Source organism: Henckelia pumila, chromosome 2 (genome assembly GCF_033568475.1).
Source record: "Henckelia pumila isolate YLH828 chromosome 2, ASM3356847v2, whole genome shotgun sequence".
NCBI classification, from domain to species: Eukaryota; Viridiplantae; Streptophyta; class Magnoliopsida; order Lamiales; family Gesneriaceae; genus Henckelia; species Henckelia pumila.
The window spans coordinates 89,792,832-89,817,123 of NC_133121.1; the positions used below are offsets into that span (position 1 = coordinate 89,792,832).

General features: G+C 36.0%; 1 protein-coding gene across 1 annotated transcript; it reads left to right on the forward strand.

Moving 5' to 3' along the window:
• The first annotated feature begins 11,081 nt into the window (after window positions 1–11,081).
• Window positions 11,082–11,855, forward strand: LOC140877889 (secreted RxLR effector protein 161-like). Its single transcript, XM_073281488.1, has one exon. It carries the CDS (start codon window positions 11,082–11,084, stop codon window positions 11,853–11,855), a length of 774 nt encoding a protein of 257 aa, XP_073137589.1.
• The last annotated feature ends 12,437 nt before the right edge of the window (window positions 11,856–24,292 follow it).

Below are 24,292 nucleotides of genomic sequence, written 5' to 3' on the forward strand. Positions count from 1 at the left end.
CATGGGGGTTAATTTGGAAGTAATTGGGCTCTACCTTTTGAAAATTATGGTTGGCTGATATTATTCGGGATCATGATTTGTCAATTGGACTCCATGTTCTCACTAAGGAAAACAGTTTCCCGTTTTCACTAGAGGGTAGTGAAATCGTTAAAATAGTGGAAGTGTAATTCATAAAATTAAAATTCGCCATATTTTATGTCTTAGTAAATTAATTAAACAATCATTGATTATTGTCTGTTTCCTTTTCAGTATACTATTACAATGACTTCTCGCAATCCACTGTTTTCAATTCTCGAACAAAACAAATTGACTGGCGCAAACTATACGGAATGGTTCTGTAAGTTGAAAATTATTCTTACTTCGGAAAAAGCTTTCTACGTGTTAGAGAAGCCGCCTCCGAAGGAAGCCCCGGCTAATACAAGTCTGGAAGAGTTGGCCAAACTTGATTTATGGTGGGACCATGATATCAAGGCCAAATGCTACATGCAGGCTTCGATATCTGATGAGCTTCAAAGGAGATTCGAGGATACCATGAATGCTGTTGACATTCACAAGAACCTCAAGGAACTTTTTGGAGCTCAGTCAAGGTCGGAGAGGTATGCCACCGTCAGAGAGCTCATGACGAGCCGCATGCGAGATGGGACTTCGGTCCGTGAGCATGGGGTGCACATGATTGGGCTCATTGAAAAGTTGGTAACACTCGACTTGACTTTGGAGCATGAACTTAGCGCGGACTTGTTGCTTCTATCACTTCCTTCATCGTTTGACGGTTTTGTGATGAACTTCAATATGAACAAGATAGAGGCCACCCTTGAAGAGATGGTCAATATGCTTGTCACATATGAAGCCACACTAAAGAAGGATAAACCGGTACTCTTGGTTGGCTCCTCTTCTAACTCTAAGAAAGGACCAAGTGGAAAGGGTAAGAAACGTTCTGCCCCGCCCAAGAAGATTGTACCAAATAAGAAGGGAAAGGCCAAGGCTTCAATTGGGATAAAAGATGAAAACGTTTGCCATTACTGCAAGAAACCCGGTTATTGGAAACGTAACTGCAAGGAATACCTCGAACAGTTGCGAACTGCAAAGGGTATGTTTTACATTGAAATAAATGTTTCGCTTAACACTTCTTCTTGGGTATTGGATACCGGATGTGGATCTCACATTTGCAATGATTTGCAGGTGATGACAAGAAGTCGTAAGCTAAGGATGGGTGAGACCCAGCTAAGGCTCGGGAATGGTTCTAGAGTCGAAGCCAAAGCTATAGGAGACATTTATTTAGTTTTGCAAAACAATTTTAAGTTATTTTTTAGAGTTGTTTTATATGTTTCGGATTTGGTCAAAAACATTATATCTATTTCTATGCTTGATAGAGATGGTTTTTCTTGCAATTTTGTAAATGGGATTTGCAATATTTATAAGAATGAATGTTTGATTGGAAATGGACAACTTGAAAACGATCTATATAGCTTAAAATTAAAAGACGTTCCAATTAATTATGTTGATAAATCGTGACAACAATTAAAAGGAAAAACGATAGTCAAAACCCAGCAAACCTTTGGCATGCTAGGCTAGGTCATATTTCCTCAAGGAGGATGAACAAGCTAGTGGGAGAGGGCATGTTTGATATGTCTGATATTAACTCTCTACCTACTTGTGAGTCCTGCCTAAAGGGAAAAATGACTAAATCTCCTTTCAAAGGGAAACCTGAGCGTAGTCAAAATCTGTTGGATTTGATCCATACAGATGTTTGCGGTCCATTTAGGATTGGTACTAAACGTGGCAACACCTACTTCATTATCTTTACTGATGATCATTCTAGGTATGGATATTTATATTTAATGAAATATAAGTCTGAAGCATTTGAAAGGTTCAAAGAATTCAAGGCTGAAGTAGAAAACAAACTAGGTAAAAGTATTAAGGCACTTCGATCGGATCGAGGTAGAGAATACTTAAGTACCGAGTTTTTGTACTATCTAAAAGAGAATGTGATTCTCTCTCAGTGGACTCCTCCTATGACACCTCAGCTTAATGGTGTTTTGGAGCGTCGCAATCGAACTTTTTTGGACATGGTTCGATCCATGATGATCTTCACTGAGCTCCCACCTTCATTTTGGGGCTACGCGCTTGAAACGGCGGTATTGTTGTTAAACAACATCCACACTAAAGCAGTAAATAAAACACCATACGAGTTATGGAATGACAAAGCTCCTAAGTATTCGTACTTGAGAATTTGGGGATGTCCTGCTTACGTGAAGCAGACAGTGGGATATAAGTTGGATAGTCGATCCACCTTATGTTATTTTGTAGGGTATCCGAAGAATTCAATCGGATATTATTTCTATCATCCTGCTGAAACAAAAGTGTTTGTTTCAAGGAATGCCACCTTCTTGGAGAAGGAGTTCTTATTGGATAAGAAAGGCAAGATGATGGAACTCGAAGAAATTCGAGAAGAACCCGAGATACAAAATAGCGATCCTACACCTCAAGAATCATCACAAGATCCGAGAGGACTTCTAGGCCTCCTATTAGATATGGTCTTCTTCTTGAAGGGGATCAAAGTGAACCCGACATTGGATGTGATCCAAGAAACTTCAAGGAAGCAATTTCTGATGCGGATTCGAATTTATGGCTTGAAGCTATGCAATCGGAAATAGGCTCGATGCATTCTAACCAAGTTTGGTCTTTAGTAGATTCTCCCGATAGAATTGTTCCAATTGGGTGCAAATGGATCTACAAGAGAAAGCTTGGGCCTGATGGAAAGGTATTGACCTACAAGGCACGATTGGTGGCAAAAGGTTATACTCAAAGACAAGGAGTTGACTATGATGAAACCTTTTCACCAGTCGCAATGTTCAAGTCCATAAGAATCCTTATTGCCATAGCAGCATGGTATGACTATGAGATATGGCAAATGGATGTAAAGACTGCATTTCTTAATGGAAACATTAAGGAAGAGATCTATATGATGCAGCCTGAGGGATACACATCCATGGGAAGCGAGCATAAGGTATGCAAGCTTCAGAGATCAATCTATGGTCTCAAACAAGCATCAAGAAGTTGGAACCAGAAATTTGATGAAACGATAAAGGATTTTGGTTTTATCAAGAACCCGGAGGAACTATGCATGTACAAGAAAGTAGTTAAGAATGCGGTAACATTCTTAGTACTTTATGTTAATGACATCCTACTCATGGGGAATGATGTAGGGATGTTGCAGTCAACAAAGATATGGTTATCAGGTAGATTCTCGATGAAGGATTTAGGTGAGGCATCCTATATTCTAGGAATTCAGATCTATAGAGATAGATCTAAAAGAATGATAGGACTCACTCAATCAACCTACATCGACACCATATTGAAAAGGTTTTCAATGGATGGGTCCAAGAGAGGACATCTACCTATGTGTCATGGAGTTTCTCTATCCAAGTCCATGTGTCCCAAGACTGACGAAGAGATAGAGAAGATGACACACGTGCCATATGCGTCAGCCATAGGTAGTATCATGTATGGGATGATATCTACCAGACCGGATGTGGTCTATGCTCTGACCGTCACGAGCAGATACCAAGCCAATCCCGGTCAAATGCATTGGAAAGCCGTGAAGGATATTCTTAAGTACTTGCGAAGGACTAAGAATTTGTTCATGGTTTATGGAGGGAGAGAATTGAAGTTGGAAGGCTATACCGACTCTAGCTTCCAATGTGACGTGGATGACTCGAAATCAACCTCTGGATTTGTATTCGTGCTCAATGGCGGTGTTGTCTCTTGGAAGAGTTCCAAGCAGGACACCACAGCGGATTTCACCACTGAGGCAGAATACATTGCAGCATCAGCTGCTGCTAAAGGGGCGGTTTGGATAAGGAAATTCATCCAAGAGTTGGGTGTAATTCCTGAAGCTGTTGGTCCAGTCCCAGTGTACTGTGACAACACGGGTGCCGTTGCTCAGGCAAAGGAACCAAGGTCTCATCAGAAGTCCAAACACGTACTGAGGAAATACCACATCATCCGGGAGATCGTGGAAAGAGGAGACATCAGTGTCGAGAGAGTGGCCTCTACAGACAATATCGCTGATCCGCTTACTAAGCCCTTGTCAGGACCATTGTTTGACAAACATCGCGAAGCAATGGGATTACGTAGTATGACTAGTTGGCTTTAGGGCAAGTAGGAGATTGAAAGAGTGGGTGCTCGGTTAGCCAACTTGTGGCTAAGGGCTTTTATGACTCTATATAAAACAATTTTTTGTTTAATATAAATTACACTTTTATAATGGCATTGACTTTATCTTTCTTCATAATGTTATATTATGATATACTATTGTTGTTTTGATAAAGACCTTGAATATACTATAGTGTATGTAAGATGTGGTAGCACATGGGGATGGCTATCATGAAACACATCTTATAGTCACTGTATATTCTAAACTGTTCCAAGTCAATTGAGCCGTCCGCAAATAAGGATAAGGATCGCTCGAGATTGAGACTAGCATTTGCGATGCCGAGTACCACGTTTCATTGGTATGGAACATAGAGATGTTCAAAGCATGCAAATGGATATTCAGATGATGAATGATCGAACTACCCTATTCGGACTTTCCAAGTGGTTATCACTTATCGAGTGGATAAAGTCCGCGGTTTTGGTTGTACACCATTAGTCCTTATTACTTGAAACATCATTGAGACTCTATATGCTAGTACTGTACTTTGACTCATTTACCGACTCTATTGGGATCATCAGGTGTCGGGATTGGGTACAGTTACGACACATATAGGAGTCGATGCTTTGTTGTCAAGGATTCACCACATACTTGCGAGTGTGGATATCCTATGCGATCTGAGGAGATATTAGTGTGACGAATCTCTGGCCAGAGTACATGATGTGTTTTAGGTTACTTGGTGTTCCTAGTAACACATGCGATATCACTAATAGATCTCCAAGATGTTATGCATAGTTATCGGATCTCGAACGACTCTCGATATACCAATGGTTGTTGATTCGATCGGGATATATGGATGAAGGGACCGTACTGTACGCTAACCAAAATCTACTGGTTCTTGCAGACACTATCAGTAATACCTAGGGAATCATGGGGCGATGTTGCTAGGCGCTCTTACCATGATTCGATGGGTAAGTCGGAAATTGTTGTTCCGAGTCACAAGGAGTTGTGAGCCCACGGCTAGCTGTATTCCTGAACCATTGAGGGTTACACAAGTAATGGATTACTAAAACCCCGTAGAGATAGTTAAATTTAAAGAGTTAAATTTAATGAAAGAGAAGTTGGACTTCTTAACTAAAGGGAGTGAGATTTCCTAAAATGACATAGGGATGGGCATTTTTGGAAATCACTGAATTCGGATTCAGAAAAATTATCTTGACTCTAAAAGATGCAGAAATGGTTTCTGTGCATATTGGTGAAATCAGTTTATCAATCGGAGTCACGATGAATTTTATATTAATTTCTATAACAACAGGCTTGGCTTGTTGGGCTTAAGTTATGGATTGTGGGCTTTAAGGAGTTAGAGTCCTAATACAATTATAACTAGAAATTATCTATAAATAGAGGTGTGGGCTTTATGGATTGTATATTGCAATTTTCGAAAATACACTCTAGAATTTTCAAGGGGATTTTCGAAATCCTCTATCCCTTTTTGGAGAAAATTCGACTTGTGATTTTTGTGAAAAATTACAAATCGAATTAACAGATCATATCTGTTTATTCTCTACGTAAAACTTCTGATTGATTTCTAGTGCAGTCAATCAGAGGGTTTCTATTTTTCATTCGTGGATCTAATTCCAGAGTTAGATCGTGACTGTCATCGGTTCCCGGGATTTACAAGAAGAGCAGATTAAATTCTGTTGGAGTCCACGATCAAGCCTTTGCTTGACGAGGTAAAAATTTAATTGTGATTTTATTTTTACTTGAACAAATTTAATCGTAAAAATTTTTGATACCCATATATGGAATCGTTCCATATAATAAAATAAAATTTTAAACTTTCGCTGCACCGGGTATCAATTCTTAATTGATCTGAACACAGTTTTCCAACAGAAGGTTGAGGCAGTGCAGAAATGGGGTATTCCGAGGAATGCTTTGGAGATTCGCAGTTTCTTGGGTTTGGCAGGATATTATAGGAAGTTCATCAAGAGTTTTTCCTCTATTGCAGTACCCTTGACTTCCTTAACCAAGAAGAATGCGAAGTTTATTTGGAGTTCAGACTGTCAGAGGAGCTTCGATCAGCTGAAGGAAGCACTCACTACTGCACCGGTTTTAGCGATGATAGTACCACACGAGGAGTTAGTAGTATACACTGACGCGTCTAAGCTAGGTTTAGGCGCAGTACTTATGCAGTGTGGTAAGGTTATTGCTTATGCATCGAGGCAGTTGAAGATTCATGAGCAGAACTACCCGAAACATGACTTGGAGTTAGCAGCAGTGGTCTTCGCTTTGAAAATCTGGAGGCACTATCTGTATGGCGAGAAGTGCAAGATTTTCACTGATCACAAGAGCCTCAAGTACTTCTTCACTTAGAAGGAGTTGAACATGAGGCAACGGAGATGGTTGGAGTTGGTGAAGGATTATGACTGTGACATTAGCTACCATCAAGGTAAAGCTAATGTAGTGCCGATGCTTTGAGTCGGAAGTCGTCAGTGGTATCATGTTTGTCAGCGCAGTTACCACTGCAGAGTGAGATTCAGAGGTTTGATTTGGAGTTTTACTCGAGTGGTCATGCACCGAGCTTGTCAGTGTTGACGGTGCAGCCGATTCTACGGGATCGGATTAGAGAGGGACAGCCTACAGATGAGGAGTTGCAGCGTTGGAGACAGAGGGATGAGGCCAAGGGTGGTCTTCTGTATACAGTTGTGGATGGCATTGTTCTGTACCGTGGTAGGATGTGGGTACCAAATGTTGATCAGTTGAGAGCTGAGATTCTAGCAGAGGCTCACACATCTCCGTACTCCATTCACCCCGAAAGTACGAAGATATACCGAGATTTGCAGCTATTGTATTGGTGGCCTGGGATGAAGAGAGACATCGGGAGAGTTGTGTCAGAGTGCTTGACTTGTCAGCAGGTCAAGGCTGAGCATCAGCGTCCAGCAGGACTTCTTAGACCTCTTCCTATTTCGGAATGGAAATGGGAGAATATTACGATGGACTTTGTAGTTGGCTTACCGAGGAGTGCCAGAGGTTGCACAGCTATTTGGGTGATCGTGGATAGACTCACCAAGTCAGCTCATTTCTTACCGGTGAGGACTACTTACTCGTTGACACAGTATGCAGAGCTTTACATCAAGGAGATTGTTAGACTGCATGGCATACCAGTGTCGATAGTATCAGACAGAGATCCGAGATTTACGTCTGCGTTTTGGAAGAGTTTTCACACTGCATTGGGGACTAGACTTTTGTTCAGTACAGCGTTCCATCCCTAGACAGATGGTCAGTCTGAGAGAGTGATCCAGGTTCTCGAGGATCTACTGAGAGCTTATGTCATCGACTTTCAGGGCTCGTGGGAGACTAGACTGCCATTAGTGGAGTTTACCTATAACAACAGTTTTCAGTCGTCTATAGGTATGGCTCCTTATGCAGCTTTGTACGGGAGGAGATGCAGATCTCCTGTGCATTGGGATGAGGTTGGCGAGAGGATTTTACTTGGTCCTGAGATTGTGCAGCAGACAGCTGACATTGTGACTCAGATTCGGGATCGAATGAGGACTGCTCAGAGTTGTCAGAAGAGTTATGCAGATACTCGACGACGAGATTTGGAGTTCACAATAGGTGATCACGTGTTTCTGAGAGTGTCACCTATGAAGGGAGTGGTACGATTTGGCCGGAGAGGGAAGCTTAATCCGAGGTATATAGGGTCATTCGAGATCTTGGAGAGAGTTGGCACGTTGGCCTACCGTTTAGCTCTACCGCCAGGGCTTGCAGCAGTGCACAACGTTTTCCATGTATCCATTCTTCGGAGATATGTCTCTAACCCGTCGCATGTGTTGGATTTCGAGCCCTTGCAGTTGCAACCTGATCTAGTTTATGAGGAGAGGCCAGCGCGGATCTTGGCTAGGGAGGAGCGGAGACTTAGGACGCGAGTCATACCGATAGTCAGAGTCCAGTGGCTGAATCACTCAGAGGAGGAAGTTACTTGGGAGACCGAGGCAGAGATGAGGACTCGTTTCCCGGAGTTGTTCGGGTAAGTACTTTAATTTCGAGGACGAAATCCAATTTAAGGGGGGGAGAATTGTAACACCCGATATTTTTAATACGTAAATTCGCATGCATAATTAGGAAATTTATTTATTTGAAATTTTAGATTATGGGTTAAATATTTATGTGAATTATTTGTGCATGATTTAATTTATTTTCAAGCATTTAACCCATAATTAGAGATTTTCATGATTTATGGTAATTGAATTATTTTATCGCGTTGACGGGACCGTGGACGGACAAGATGACAACTTTCTATCCAATTTATTTTATGAGCATTTTAGAGCCCAAAAATATTATTTTGAGTTTTATTTCCTCAAAATTATTAGTATTTAATTTTATATAATTTTAGGAGTCCATTTTTATTCAAAATAAGCCAAAATAATGACTTTTTATTATCTTTAAAATTCTCTTAATTATTTATTTCGGGATTTTTAAATTAGTTATCAGATTTTAATTATTAGTTAGAGCTTTTAAGTTATATATTTCATAATTAAAAATCCTTATTAATATTTTATTATCCTAAAAACCTATTTTTATTAAAACCTTACCCTAAACCTACCCAACCCTCACGCCTCCAAGCTCTCAGCCGACACCTCCACCTCTCCTTCATCTTATTCATCGATCAGCAGGCTCTAGGACTCCATAGCCGATTTTCTTCGAAGCTTCAAGGTTGCTCGTCGTCCCGGAATCGTTCTACGCGCCTTCTTCTCTTCAAACATCGGTGCAAGCCATGATTTTCTTCCCTAATTTTCATACTATATCAGATATTATGGTGTGTGTATTGTGTATGCATCGAAATTTCAAAGGTTTCAGAAAAAGGGTTCGTTTTATGATTGTAGGCGCACGGTTCTTGTTGTGTTGGTTGTTCATGCTCATGTTTTCCTCCATGGTTGCATCTAGGCTGCTGGTTAGGGTTCCTAAGTGGTGTGGGAGTGGCCTGGACTCGAATGGCTCGAGTGGTTCGAGCCAAACGAGCCCAAGAAACCACAATGTTCAGACAGCTCCCTTGGATGCGCTGATTAGGGCTTCGTGGAAGGGGGCTCGGGGTCGGCTCTGTGGGTTGCATGGGGCTGGGACAAGGACTAGGTTCGAACCGCCCAGACGTGGGCTACGTCTGGGCGGCGGCGCTCCAGCCAGGGGCGGCCGGAGCAGGCCGGCAGCAGCCAAGGAGTGGCTGCTGCTCACGGCCGCAGCTGAATTGGGAATAGGGGCGACGGGTTTAGGGTTTTCAGGGCGGGTCCGGGTCGAATTATGGGTCCGGGTCGGGTCTGGAATTAAGTGGGTTAAGTTAGTTGGGTCTGGGTCCGGGTTAAGTTAGTCGGGCTCGGGTATTTTATTTTTAAGTTAATGATTAAGTTTAAGTGTTTAATGAGCCTAATTAAATCTCAAAATTTAATTGGGCTCCATTTAAATTCTTTTGGGTTGAATTTATTTGTTATTGGGTTTATTTAAATTTAATTAAGTTAGTCCAATGATTTTTATGGGCTTGGGGGCCCATGAAAATTATTGGGCCAGTCTTTGGGCTTTTGGGCCCATTAGGCCAGAATAGGTTATTATTGGGCCAGGAATGTTTTAATGGGCTTGAATTTATTAATTGGGCCTAGAAATGTATTTTTGGGTTTAAGTGTGTTAATGGGCCAGTCTCAGTGTTAATGGGCCAGAATTTAAGAAAATGGGCTTGAGTGTTAGGGCCAGCAGTTCAGTACAACCCATGAGAAATTGCATGTGTCCTGAATATATATTTAATTATTTTTATGCATGGAAGTTATTTTTAATATTTATATGTTAGTATGAAATTAAATTAAATATATATGAAGGACACACATTTTATTTAAGTACATGCATTCATGAAATAATTTTTTTATGCATGATTTAATGTCTAAGGTTGAGCATAAGAAAATAATTTTATGTTAGAAGTTGAAGTAGTGTGACAATTTAAGGGGGATTCGTCCCCATATGTGAACTATTGAAGGGCAGTTTACTGCCAATTTAAGAGGTGATTCGTCACCGCCACGTACGTTGGTTTACCACGCTGATCAGTATTTAATGTATGTATGGTTATACTATGGAGACGACCTTTCGATGTTAGAAAATACTTTGCTCAACAATGTTTATGTATTATTATGATATTCAAGTTTAATTTATATTTATGTTATGTTCATGATATTTTTAAGCATGCTCATTCATGTATATGTTATGTATTAGTATTAAAGTGATTTAAATTATTTTAAACCCTTGTTATGTTAGCATGTTGGGCCTCTAGGCTCACTACACTGATATGGTACAGGTGAGTACGTAGAGGAGGATGTAGTACCCACCGGCGGCGAGGACCTATGAGCGGACAAGCAATAACCCCGTGACCGTTGTCTGAGTCTACGTCATGTTTTGAATATTTTTATCGTGTTATACATTTTTATTTATTTTCAGTGGTGGTTATTATTACTCGTCTTATTTAAATATTTTCAGTGCATTCAAATTTTATTTATTTTGCTTATGTCAGTATTTTATTAAATGTTAGACTCAGATATTTAATTTATTAAAGGTTGCATTTTTATTTAAGTTATTTATTTTTAAATCTATCTATTCTGTGCATATATGTAAGGGCATGTATGTACATATTATTATTTAGTAAGTAATAAAAAAAAATTCCGCATATTTATTTATATTTAGAGAGTTAGGGTCGTTTCAGAAACAGGCTCCTAGAGCTTGGTATGACACTTTAACTAAATTTCTTCTTGAACACGAGTTTGAAATAGGCACATTTGATAAGACTTTGTTCAAATTCACGAAAGGTGATCACACTTTATTAGTTCAAATTTATGTTGATGATATTATCTTTGGGTCAACTAACCCCAAACTGTGCACAACATTTTCTAAGCTAATGCAGGAAAAATTCGAGATGAGCATGATGGGTGAACTGAATTTCTTTCTTGGATTACAAGTTCGCCTAATGGAAAATGGGACATTCATAAGCCAAACTAAGTATACCAAAGAACTTATCAAAAAGTTTGATATGGAAAACTGCACAGTTGCAACAACTCCCATGGGTGTATCGATTAAGCTTGACAAAGACGAATGGGTAATATCAGTTGATGAAACAATGTATCGAGGTCTAATAGGTTCATTGCTTTATTTAACAGCCAGTAGACCTGACATTGTCTTTGCAATTTGTTTATGCGCCAGATTTCAGTCTAATCCTAAGCAGTCCCACTTCATAGCTGGCAAGAGGATACTAAGATATCTTAAAGAAACTCAGAATGTTAGGCTGTGGTATGCTAAGCATAATTCTTTCAATCTAGTTGGATACTCAGATGCTGATTATGCTAGATGTAAACTGGATAGAAAAAGTACTAGTGGATCATGTCAATTCCTTGGGAATATACTGATCTCATGGTTTAGCAAGAAACAAACATCCATTGCAACCTCTACAACAGAAGCAAAGTACTTGGCTGCAGGAAGTTGTTGTGCTCAACTGCTCTGGATTCAACAACAGTTGAGGGATTATGGAATTGAGGAACAAGATTCACCAATATTCTGTGATAACACCAGCACAATTGCAATCACTTACAACTCCATTTTTCATTCAAGAACAAAGCATATTGAAGTTTGCATCATTTTATCCGTGATCATGCACTCAAGAAGAATATCCGACTAGAGAATATATCAACGGAGCAACAAACTGCTGACATCTTCACCAAACCACTCCCAGAGTCTAAGTTTTCTTACTTTCGAAATATCTTAGGACTTATTGAGTTGAATTAAAATTAGTTTATACATTGCAAATTGTCTAAAGAAGTTTAGCATGACCTAAACTGAACTCTCCTCAAAATCATTAAATTTTTCATTTTTTTACTTGTTCACGATGCTTTAAAATTCTCCTTATATATTTAACTTAGTATAAGCATATATTAAGGGGGAATATTGTTATTCCTTTTTGCAGTTTATCTTTTAGGCGTTTAACAGATATAAAAATATATATAAAATAAATAACACCATATACAACAAAATAGCATACTTTATTAATAAACACCATTTACAATGTCTATTTCAGTTTTCACAGCTATTTTTCAAAGTAGAAGATGCTCCTCCAGCGGGCCATCTTCCACCTCCTCCAAGCCATGAAGAAGGGTCACCACCCTTAACTCCTTCTTCAGGAGCAGCAGTTGTATGCCCTCTCGGCCAAGGACATACGCAGGGCTGTTAATCCCAAGCACTTGCTTATACTTCTCAAGACGACGAACCTCTTCAGGACCAAGTGCATTCGGGCCTCTGAACTGCATCCGTATTAGTTTTGCTCGAAGACGAGCAAGTTTTCCTTCGACGAAATCTTCATGAGCAATTCTCCAATTATCCATTTTTTTTTGCTTATCTGATTTAATATCTACGTGCATATCCTCATCTCTCCTTCTTTTTATATAGAATAAAAGCTCAAACATCGAAGAGTCTCTCACATTTATTATCTTTAAATTTATTCAGAATATAAAGAGTCTATTACGTATGCTTTCACACAATAAGACACTGTTCAGGACAAAATATCTCTGAAATTTGATTGCATGCCATAATTACCTGATAACATAGTTTTTCGTGCTTATTATTACATATTGCAGTTTACCTTTATTAATTTAGCATTACCATCAAAACAGTTTGGGAAAACAGTTCATGCACAATATCATTTTAGTAAAATTTCTTTTATTGATACTTGAAATCAAAAGACTACAATCACACACTTTTTATTTCCCTCATCTTGAGGAAAATCTCAAAACTCCAGTTCGTCACCCATGCTCGTAGAGGAGCAACTGAAGGATCCACTAGCTCATCGGTCGCAATGCAAACCAATGTGATATACTCTTTACTGAGCATCATATAAAGAACATTCTTGTCCTTAAAAATGTCTCTGGGTTCAAATGTGTCCAGTGTTATCATGTAGTACATCGCCCCCTGAGCTATCTCCTTTGCATCCTCAAATTTCCTCGGAGGAAATTGAGCATGATGATACATGTGGAGTTCTTCTATCTTCAGCCAGACTTTCATCACTTTCTCATAAACCCTTTCCTCGATCCTCTTCTTTTCAAACTCAAAGTAACTCTCTCGACATGCCTCACATGCCACATATGGACTTTGACCAAAACCAAACAAGGGAACAATGTTACTCATCTTTCTCTACTCAACTGAATTTATAAAATCAATCATCCTACTATAAGTTCACTATTTATAGTTGGAACGCGTAGCCCTTTTAGAGGGAAATATGTGTATCATCTCCCGCCTTACTGTACTATTTATTATAAATTTCAAAATTGGTCTATGTGATACGTCACTCTCTTGTATTATTGACCAAATCACCCATTATACACCATATCAGTTTCTCATAAACCCTAAACGCCTAAACTAACTTCGTTAAAACTTCTCTGTTTGATTCACAGGAACTATTTCCATGGCTACCTCATCTGCAGTGTACATTCTCAATGCCCTCGCCGTCGATTTTGAATCTCTGTATGGAATGGATAAACCAGGCATATCCAAGGTTTGCACTGCTCTTGAACAATATGAACTTCACCCTTTTTTGGATATCCAAAACTTGAATATCTATCAAACGGACCTGTTATCGTTATATCATAACTATACGCTCAACAATGATGGCATTTTATTACTTTCTCTCGGAGGACATACTATTCAAATCAGTGAAGAATTCTTTGCCAACACTTTCAGTTTACCCACTTCAGGGAATACTGACTTCAATATTGTATCAACCACTGATATCACTAAAATGCAAAGCATATTTTCTGGCTAAACTCAACCGATTTCTCTGTCTGGATATAAAAGAGATTTAAAGCCTGAATATTAAATGCTAGCTGACATTGTTGCCAAAAGTATTTTGGCAAAAGGAGGGTCCTTCGCAAAATTAACTGTCGGAAAGTTTAAGGTCATGACTGCTATCATGAAAGGGGTAAAGATCAACTGGAGTAATATCATTTTCAACATCTTTGTCCAAATGATGACACCCACCAAGCAATCTTCTGAATATATACTACAAGCTAGTCAACTCCTTGAAAATCTCGGAATTACTCTTCAAGCATCTTCTCAACTGCACAAGCTTAGAGTTCTGAATGTTGAGTATCTGGAAAATTTTCAGTCCAGAGAATCAACTGATTTAACTACTGCAAAAATACAAAAAACACCAATGAAAAGACAAGCAAAAAAGAAGAGAAATCTTTTGATATATGACAGTGATGAAACTGATAGTGAAGAAGTCGTGAAACAGGCTCCAACCAAGCATACTAGAACTCTTCAAACAAAAGCTATCTCATTCCCAGCTAAACTGATCATCTATGTGATTCCTAAACAAGTGAATATGGCCTCAACTGAAGACACACATCTCGCTGATAAAACAGCTGAGGAGCTAAAAACCAGAACTGATCCCAAAGGAAAGAAACCAATGATGATTGAACCACTTCAAAGCCTTCAACCATCTCACATGAAGACTTGGGAACATTTGTTAAAACTCATAAGGCCCCTCTACAATATATCTCACCAATCGTAGCTTTGTCTTCAGCAATACCAATCGGTGGTTTATCTTCAGAACAAATTGTTGAATATACTCACTCAGGTTAGGATTTGGCAACAGGAAGTTCTCAGATATCATCCTTCTCTGATCCTGACAGACCATCCAATGCTATTCAACTTCAAATCGACTTAACCATGGATGAAGTACTTGAATATGCTGAGAAGCGCACTGCTGAAATTTTTTATACTTGGCGCAAATACAGGACCTCTACATTGGCCAGACATCTCACCAAAAAGAATGAGCTGTCTAAATTTGTCAAACTTGAAGAAATCGTACTAAGGGTAGTCAAGACTGTCAACATTCAAGATGCATTGATAAGAAGAAAGTACTTCTATGATCTCTTAAGGATCAAGAAACTAAGTGAAATTGTTGATGAATTTCAAATGAAATATGATCCGCGTACCAGAATCTCTTATGAAGATCGAGCCATTTTTACTCAACTGCAAACTGATCTCATCAATATACAAATAGAAGTAAAGTTCTAGGAGACTGATCAAACTTTGGAAACTCCATAAATCTTTGTTTGGAAGAAACACAAATCACACTCCACATCCAAATCTAAACACAAGAAAAGCAAGAAAAGTCACACCTCCACTGGATCCTCCAACCATTCAATCGATCAGGTGTTTGAATAACTTCAAAAAGAAACTTCAGTTGCTCCCAATACAACAGATACATCCATTGAGAAGCAGTTGCATACCTCAGGCACTGAAACTGCTTTACCCGAGCTTCAACTAATGAACATCGATGAAGTCATCTCTCATATTGAAGCTGAGGACCATCCAAATCCTTCATTAACAGCACCATATCTATGGAATAAGTTGTGTCTCCACTGTCTTTCTAAGAGGAACCTGAAGAACCTCAACCGATCACTATGGAAGTACCATCTATGGAAGAAGTTGTGCCTCCATTATCTTTCCAAAAGGAACATGAAGAACCTCAACCAATCGCTATGGAAGCATCAACCTCTAAAATTCTTGACCATACAGATGAGCCATTCACTTCAGCTCAGAAGGAAATCACATAACCATACATGTCTCAAATAGATGAGTTATCCTTCTCAACTCCCACTGAACAAGCTCAGACAGAATCAAAGGAAGTCTCACACATTTTGGATATTTCATCTCACTTTGATGACACATCTGTTCCAACCAAGTCTATTGATGAAGAAGCACTTCGGACATCCAATTCAACTGATGATCCACCAGTCATGCCAATTCTTATTGATAATGAACAGCTGCAAGAACCAGTGCATGAATCATCAACACATGTACAAATTATCAATGATTCATCTCTTAATGACAAAGCTGTTGAGACTGAGACTTTATCTCAAAATCTAGCAATGATTGTTCATACAGTCCCTGAATCATCAACTCATCAAGACAAAGGAAAAGAGAAGGTTGAGATGATCGCAACTGCACCACCATCTCCTCCTAAAGGACAGAAGACAGATTTTACCAAAGAAAATCTCTCATTCATTGGCAAAGGAACTCCATCTCCCACAGCAACGAATGATGATGATTGGTATCAGGTGATCTCTCAGATTGAAAACTCAGTTTATGCCATATCTAAAACTGTCACTAGTCTCAAAGAGAATCAACAAACAACCAACAACAACATCTCCTTTTTGAAACAATCAATGAGTACCGAGCTCGATAAACTTCACGAAAAACTTGCACTATTAGATAAAATCCTAGTAGACTCAAGTCAACTGACAAGCTCACTGTCTCAACTACAAGATTCTCATCAGTTTTTGGAGACAAAAGTTGGCAACTTGAATGGATATTTTCAATCTTTTCACACTTCAATTCAATCAAATTTTCAAGAAATTTCTCGGCAACTCAATACGTTGGCAAGTCTATCTCAGAATATCTTGCGAACCCAACATGAAGCTCAAGCTCTACATCGTAACACCTCAGCAGCTCATCAACCATCTCGCAGCTCATCATTCCACAGATCCTCTTCCAATCGAAGATAGTTTATCTTCTATTATATCAAGATTATTATGTTATCTACTCTTGTATCTCTCCTTCAGGATCTTTATTTTTCAGTTTATCAAAAAGGAGGAAGATTTATAAGACCTTGAAGATTTACAAGAACATGAAACTGACTTTGTATGACATTAAATATCATTTTATCATCCACATCTCAAAGTTTTGATAAACACCAAAAAGGAGAAAATTGTTGGAAAATTCAGTTTTGGTATTTACAAAAGAAAGTCAAACTAACTTAGCAACCACAAAAGGGCTAAACTGATATTCGGAATTGATGATGTCACTATCAACGACCACATGATCGATACGATAAATTGAATCACTCAACTGGCTAAGGGATGTCACTCAACTGGCTAAGGGATAGAAATCAGTTTACCCCCACTAAAATGAATAAGGAATGCAAATCAGTTTACCCCTCTATAAACTGAATCCATCAGGTTACCCCTGCCGAACTGACTACATCAGTTTATCCACAACAGTTTTACTACCGTGTCATTTCTGGATAAGATCATCCGTACTCTGACATCTCTGCAGAAGGTAGTGTCGCGATACTAAGGGAATGTCGGCTCCAAAAATCATTGATGATGGTGACAAATCCAACGGGAATAATTTAAATTCTATCTGAAGGACAATTTGAATTTATGACCGTTGGCAATCCAAAGGGTATAAATAGAGATCTTGATCAATCTCCGATACAACTAATGATCTAAAAACTCTGCCATTCTTGCGAGGACATTAAAAGCTTTTACGCTCAAATTTGATCAAGGAACTCGAAGCACAAACGCTCAAGCATTATTTTGATCATTGAAGGATCGATCTTTGTGCTAAGGATTTCGAGTTGTATTAACTCTATTGTACTATCAGTCTAGGACTGAAACTAAGGTGTTATACTAGGAGTTCTTGTTTAGGCAGTGTCTAAGTCCTAAAGTGGTGACGTAGGAGTGTTTGAAATCTCCGAACATCCATAGACAATTACTTGTGTCATTTCAGTTCACTCACCACTACCACACACACCCTAAACTGATTCTCACTCAGTGTTTTAAATCTGCAGCTTGACATATTTCCGCACATACTTTGTTTGTCAAACTGCATTTGACACTAAGATAAGCCTTGGACTTATTCATTAAACCGATCGAGTTTAATATTTCCTACTAAACTGCTTGAAAGTATATTCACCCCTTTTAGACTTTCAACCGATCCTAACAATACACGTATATATATACATATATGTATATGTATGCAATTATGTTTGGAATAATATATATACATATATTTGTATATATGGTAATAATATACAATGGTTGATATATTATTACCTTAACCCACAAACATGCTCATTAAGAAAATACATAATTGTTATGTATGATTTTCGAAAAATCACTCTCAAGAATGATTTGCAAGAATTCGGCCACTATCTCTAATTGAAAGAGAAATTTTGTGTGGCGTTTCTTGTTATTTTAATATCTCAACGAAAAACTTCTTCCTATCTCTCTAGTGCGAGTTCGAAGAGGAACGAGTCATCCGGTTGTGGAGTTGATTCGAAGATTAAAGAAGAAGGTATTCCAGTTGATCGTTCGTAGGGAATTACAACAAGAGCTATCTCCACTAATCCCGAAATAGTTGGTGCCAAGTGAGATATTCACTAAAGGTATAATTTCGTAAACACCCTATGAATGTATATTAAATCACACGAGTGCCTAAGTAATTTTGAATGTCAAAATTAAAAATTTAAAACTTCCGCTGCATCTTGGGCACGAGAAAAACGGTATTCCAATAGTGGTATCAGAAACAGGTTCTCTATATCGTATGGTTAATTTAATGTTAAATTTTTATTTCTAATCGCATAAAAAAATCTCAAAATCGCAACGCCTTAAAAAATTTATTTTTCAAATTTTTTTTAAAAAATATTATCAATTGGAGTTCACGAATTGCAATTGCAATCGAACTGTCATTATATTAAATTGGGCCGAACATCGGCCCAATTGCAATTATTCGCAATTGCAGTTCACGAATTGCAATTGCAATTAATTGCAATTCGTGAACTGCAATTGCGAATAATTGCAATTGGGCCGATGTTCGGCCCAATTTAATATAATGACAGTTCGAACAACAAGAAAATGGACAAAATATTTCGAAAAACTTTTTTGCGAAACAAATGTTGAAGAATATCGAGTTGGTCTAGTAATTTAGTTTTTGGAATTTTCTCATGTTTTTCTCCTAAAAATATTGTTTGAAACTTGTCTTATGAAGTAAAATTATTAAATATTTTTTTTAGTTTCACTCTAGTTTTTTTTTTTTGTTTATCTTTTAGCATATTTTCATATTTTATTAATACTAGAAATTTATTATAGAATATTTTTTTTATCTTTATTTATTACTAGAATTTTATTTTATTAAAAGTTGATTGTACAAAAAATATTTTTTATATCACTAGGACGATGGAAAAGAAAAGTATTAACTATTGATGGATTTGATGATTTGATGATGGAAACTCGATATTTGATGTATTGGATTAGATTAGTTATTTTTAGCTTATAAAATTTAATGTTATAATATGATATACATTTGTTTTTGAAAAAAATAAAACATCAATATTATTTTGAATATTTATTTATATAAATAAATTAATAAATTTAGTAATTTTTCTCATTGGAACAAATGAATAAGTATATATATATATACATACTATTTTATTTTAGTTTTTTAAATTAGACATTGTTATTTTATATCATAATACTTGTCTTCATTTCAAACTATACGCAGATTATAGTAACGTTTTTGTGATTTGAAATTCTCATATTTTATATTCAAGTAACATATTTCTAACTAATTAAATTGAAATCCATTTGAAATTATATGTCCATCTAAGCCAATGATTTAATAACTAAAGGATTTCAAACTAATTGATTTCAAACATATCAATTTGAAATACCCTCTCAAATTCAAATCCCTTCAACCAAAGTACCTAACACAACTTAATATTACGGCACATATATTGCACCGATAGCTGGTAGGAATATATGGTCTTTCAAATCCTCACAAGTTGTCTTTGCGAAAATACCCCAAATCACAAAAATACATAACACTAAAAAACATAAAATGCAAAAAGAACACAAAATAGTCAAACTAATTAAATATAAAAAATATTTCAACGTATATTTATATAATATAATCTTTACTATTTTATTAAGTGTGCGTAGCCTATTCTAACTGTGTTTGATGTCATGGTCCATTTTCTTCAATTTTACCTTTTGTACACATACGCTCGCTCTCCAACTCACTTATCTCTCCTTTTCTCTCAACTATTTTCATCCTCTATTCTTTTATCATATCTCTTTTCATCAATTAAAACTGAATTTAATTCATGACTAATTTTTTTTATATTTGAAAAAAAACAAAAATAAAAATAAACAAACACTTTAAAATTAACAAATTATTCAATATACAATACATTATATTTGTACATAATATTTTACACACGTAATGCGTGTGCTCCGTCGCTAATATATATTATAAATGTCATTGATGCATTTAGAACAACCGTATATTCAATAAAAAAAATATTATAATAGGGATACAAAAAATATATTTGATACAAGGGAAGGGGTTAAATAGATATAAATCATATAACAAATGAATACCTATATATATAGGGAGTGTTATTTACACTAAAAAAAGTGTTAATAACACTCCATCTTATGAATTTAAGTTATATATAGACAAAATTATCCCTAATATTACTTTTCTTATATTATAAAATCTATATTTACCATTAAAAAAACCACCTCAAGTTATATCATTTTATTTGTCAACGTCTAAAATTTTATTATCTCAAAAAAAATTTCATGGTTTTTAATAAATTATAAAAAAACATAAATTTTTCTTGTTATCTTAAAATTAAATTATTCATGTTTTATTCAGAATTTTATAAGGTATACAATGTTTACAAAATTTTGTTTTACCAAAATTTGAATCAATTCCTGGGATAAGATTTAAATTTTTATATATTAAAAGATAAAATATTTTATTATTTCAGAATATTTTTGACCGTGTATAATCTAGTTATTAAGAATTTAATATATAATTATGATGATATAAAGATATTATTTGAACTCTATTCATTTAACATCAATATTTTTTTTTGAACTCATTCATTTAATATAGATGTATTAAAATCAATATTTTGCTATTTTATTTTTGGTATAGAAGAATTTTTACCACAAATATATTAACTAAAAATTTAGTAACTATATTTTATTGATAATAAACTAATAATGTCTCGTTATAAGATATTGCAATAAAATTAAACTTTGACTTTTTAAGTTGCAGTAAAAACATAATAAAATGTATGTAATAAATAATGAAAAACATAATAACAAAATATTTATTCCAAAAATTAGAAATATAATTAATAATGAAAAATCGTTATGATGAATAATATTTTAAATTACTCAACATAATAATATTTTCTTATTGTTCTACATTTAAAAATACGGAATAGTTAAATAATAAAAATTATTTTTTGAATTATTAAAGTCCTATATAATTAATTATTTTAGGAATAAAAATTACTAAAAAATTTGCCCAAACAAGAAAAGCAATCAATGGAAGGATAGTATAGTCCATTTTTATGACAAAATAAAAAGTGGAGTGAAATTAACAAATAGTGGAGTGTAAATAACACTTTCATATATATATATATATACTATTACATAAAAGTTGAGCTTATTATAGTAACTAACTTTAAGGACATTATAATTTTTTATTCCATAATTATCCTTTTTGATCCACTATCTCAAAAAACCTTCATCTCAATCTATTTTTTGGTTTAAAAAAATTACATAAAAAATCATTTTATTTTACACATGCAAAACATGTGCATTTTGCACTAGTATATATAAAATATTTCCTTTTAATAATTGCAGTTTTGATATAATTTTTATTTTTTATGTAACATTTAAAGAAGAATAAACTAAATATTTATTTATACAAGTCACCATGGCACACGCGATGCGTTTACCGTAAATATATAATTTGGTGAAAACTCCAACTTGATAAAGTGTCGACAGAATAAAATTTAATTTGATAGTGAAGAAAAACGGAAGAGAAAGAAGGAGATTAGAAGAAAAACCGAAGAGAAAGTGGGAGGAAATGAGACATGATAGTTTTTTTTGGGAGTGTGGGGTATATTCAAAAAATTTAAGAAAATTTACCATGACACCAAAAACAATTTTTCTAGGGTACGCACACTTAATAATATAATAATATATATCGTGGCATACGCGATGCGTGTGTAGAACATGAAAATGTCGAAAATTAGACATTTAAAACTATCTATATTTATAGTTATGTATGTATGTGATAAAATATAATTAAATGAATAAGAGATTTATTGTTACTTAAAAAAAATGAATGTATCAAGATGTTGAAATTTATAAAAAAAATAAAGAGAAAAATATATTGTAAAAAAATATATGGAGTCTTGTACGGCCTAAGTAGTGGGGAGAAAGTTTGGAGGATGGAGGTTGTTGGAAGGCGTGAGAAGTGAGGAGAAAGTTTGGAGAGAGATAGTGTATGTAGGGGTATAGAAAGAATAAATAGGTGAAAATTTATCATGACATCAAAAATAGTTTGTATAAAGTGCTTAAACTTAATAATATAGTAAAATAATAACCAGTGTTTTCATAACCGGACCGGCGATCGAACCGTTCTAGCTAAAAAACGATTCAACTGGTCGGACCGTTTTAACCGGACGGTCGAATCGAAAAACCGTTTATATAATATAATATAATAAATAATATGTTTTGAATTTTAAAAACTCAAAAATACATATGAATATACAAAAAATATATATATTATCATAGTTTGAAAACTAAAAAAAAATATGTAAGTACATTCAAAATATCAATTATAGTTATAAATTATTTAAATAACAAATTATTTATTTTAAAAAATCTATTATTATTAAAATAATATTTTTAATGAATTACAAATAATCATATATATAAAAAAATATTGAATTTAAAGTTTTTAAAATAAAAAAATTAAATTTTCGAAAAAAATAAAAAAATTCGAAAAATCGGTTCAATTGATTCAACCGATTTTCCGATTCTTGGCAGGTTCAATCGGTTGTTGACCGATTATTGATCGGTTCTGACCGGTTTTCCGATTTTTTGGTTTTTAGGGGTGAACCGAACCGGATCGGCGATAGGTTCCTGGTCGAACTGGTCGAACCGGCCGGTCCGATCCGATTCTAAAAACACTGATAATAACTACAATGTATATAAATTTTAATGCTTAACATGTTAAGTTAATTTAAAAAAAAAAAAAGAACTCAAATTGGCAAAGAGTGTTATTGGAGATGTGAGGATACTGAGTAAGAAACATGGAGAAAACAAAAAAATTGAAAAGAAGGGCATTTTGGATATATTGAAAAATAGACCGTGACATCAAGTTAGTTATTCTAATATGCCTATAGAGGTGTTAAAATGGGCTAGGCCCGTCGGGTTGGTCCGTCCCGCCATACAAAATTGGTGGGTTTGATTGGTAATTTCCCAACCCGCGTAAAAAGTAGGCCGACCCGCACCCCCCGCCTAATGGTGGGTTGTGGTGGGTTGCGGTTGGCCCGCAAAAACCCGCCAATTTACACATGAGCTCGTTGGATTGGCCCGCTCCGCCACCTAAAATAGGTGGGTTGGTTGGTGTTTTTCTAACCCGCCTAAAAAGTGGGCCGCCCTACCCCGCCTAATGGTGGTTTTGATGGGTTGTGAACCGGCCCGCCCCGCTGGCCCGTTTTGACACATCTATATGACTACACTTAATAAATAGTAATACATATATATATATATATATATATAATATAATATAATATAATATAATATAATATATAGTAAAAATAGTAAGGGCCTGTTTGGTACGCATGATTATGGGCGGATTACGAACAAGTCCTTCGTTTGACTCATTTTTACGCAATAGTAGGATAACCATAGGCCCGGTATTATTTTCTGTGGACAAGGGAAAAGGTTGGAAAATGTATTCCAACGTCAAGCAGGTATTATGAAACCCATTTGCTAGAGTTCGTGGGAAAAGAAAATGCAATTACTGCCTTCGTTTCCTTTTTGGGTTTGATCTGATTGAAGGCCAAGAAAGAGGAGTATTGTGACTGTGATGGCTGCTTGTATCACACGCCGAATGAGATTCTCAAGATTTTTGAGGAGATCCGATCGCTTCATGTGAATATTCCCAGTTATGGCGATAGAAATATCGGTTCGAAAACGAGTAAGAATCGAGATGTTTGTACGAATTTGCTGTAATTGAAATAAGAATTCTGGAGCCAAAAGCAGAGCTGTGTGATTCTTGGAGTCAAAATCTTGATCTGTAAGCAACAAAGTCGAAGAGAATTTGCGTGAAACCGTGAGTGAACTGGATTTGATTTCTGATGAAGAGCTGAAAATGAGACATGAGTTGATTCGAAAAATCGCGAAACATCAGAAAAGCATCGAAAATGTGGTGAACACAAATGAGAGTAATAAAGGA

Bases quoted from the DNA above. Each gene is read 5' to 3' on its own strand.
- LOC140877889 (XM_073281488.1), top strand. From the start codon at position 11,082: ATGCAGGAAAAATTCGAGATGAGCATGATGGGTGAACTGAATTTCTTT.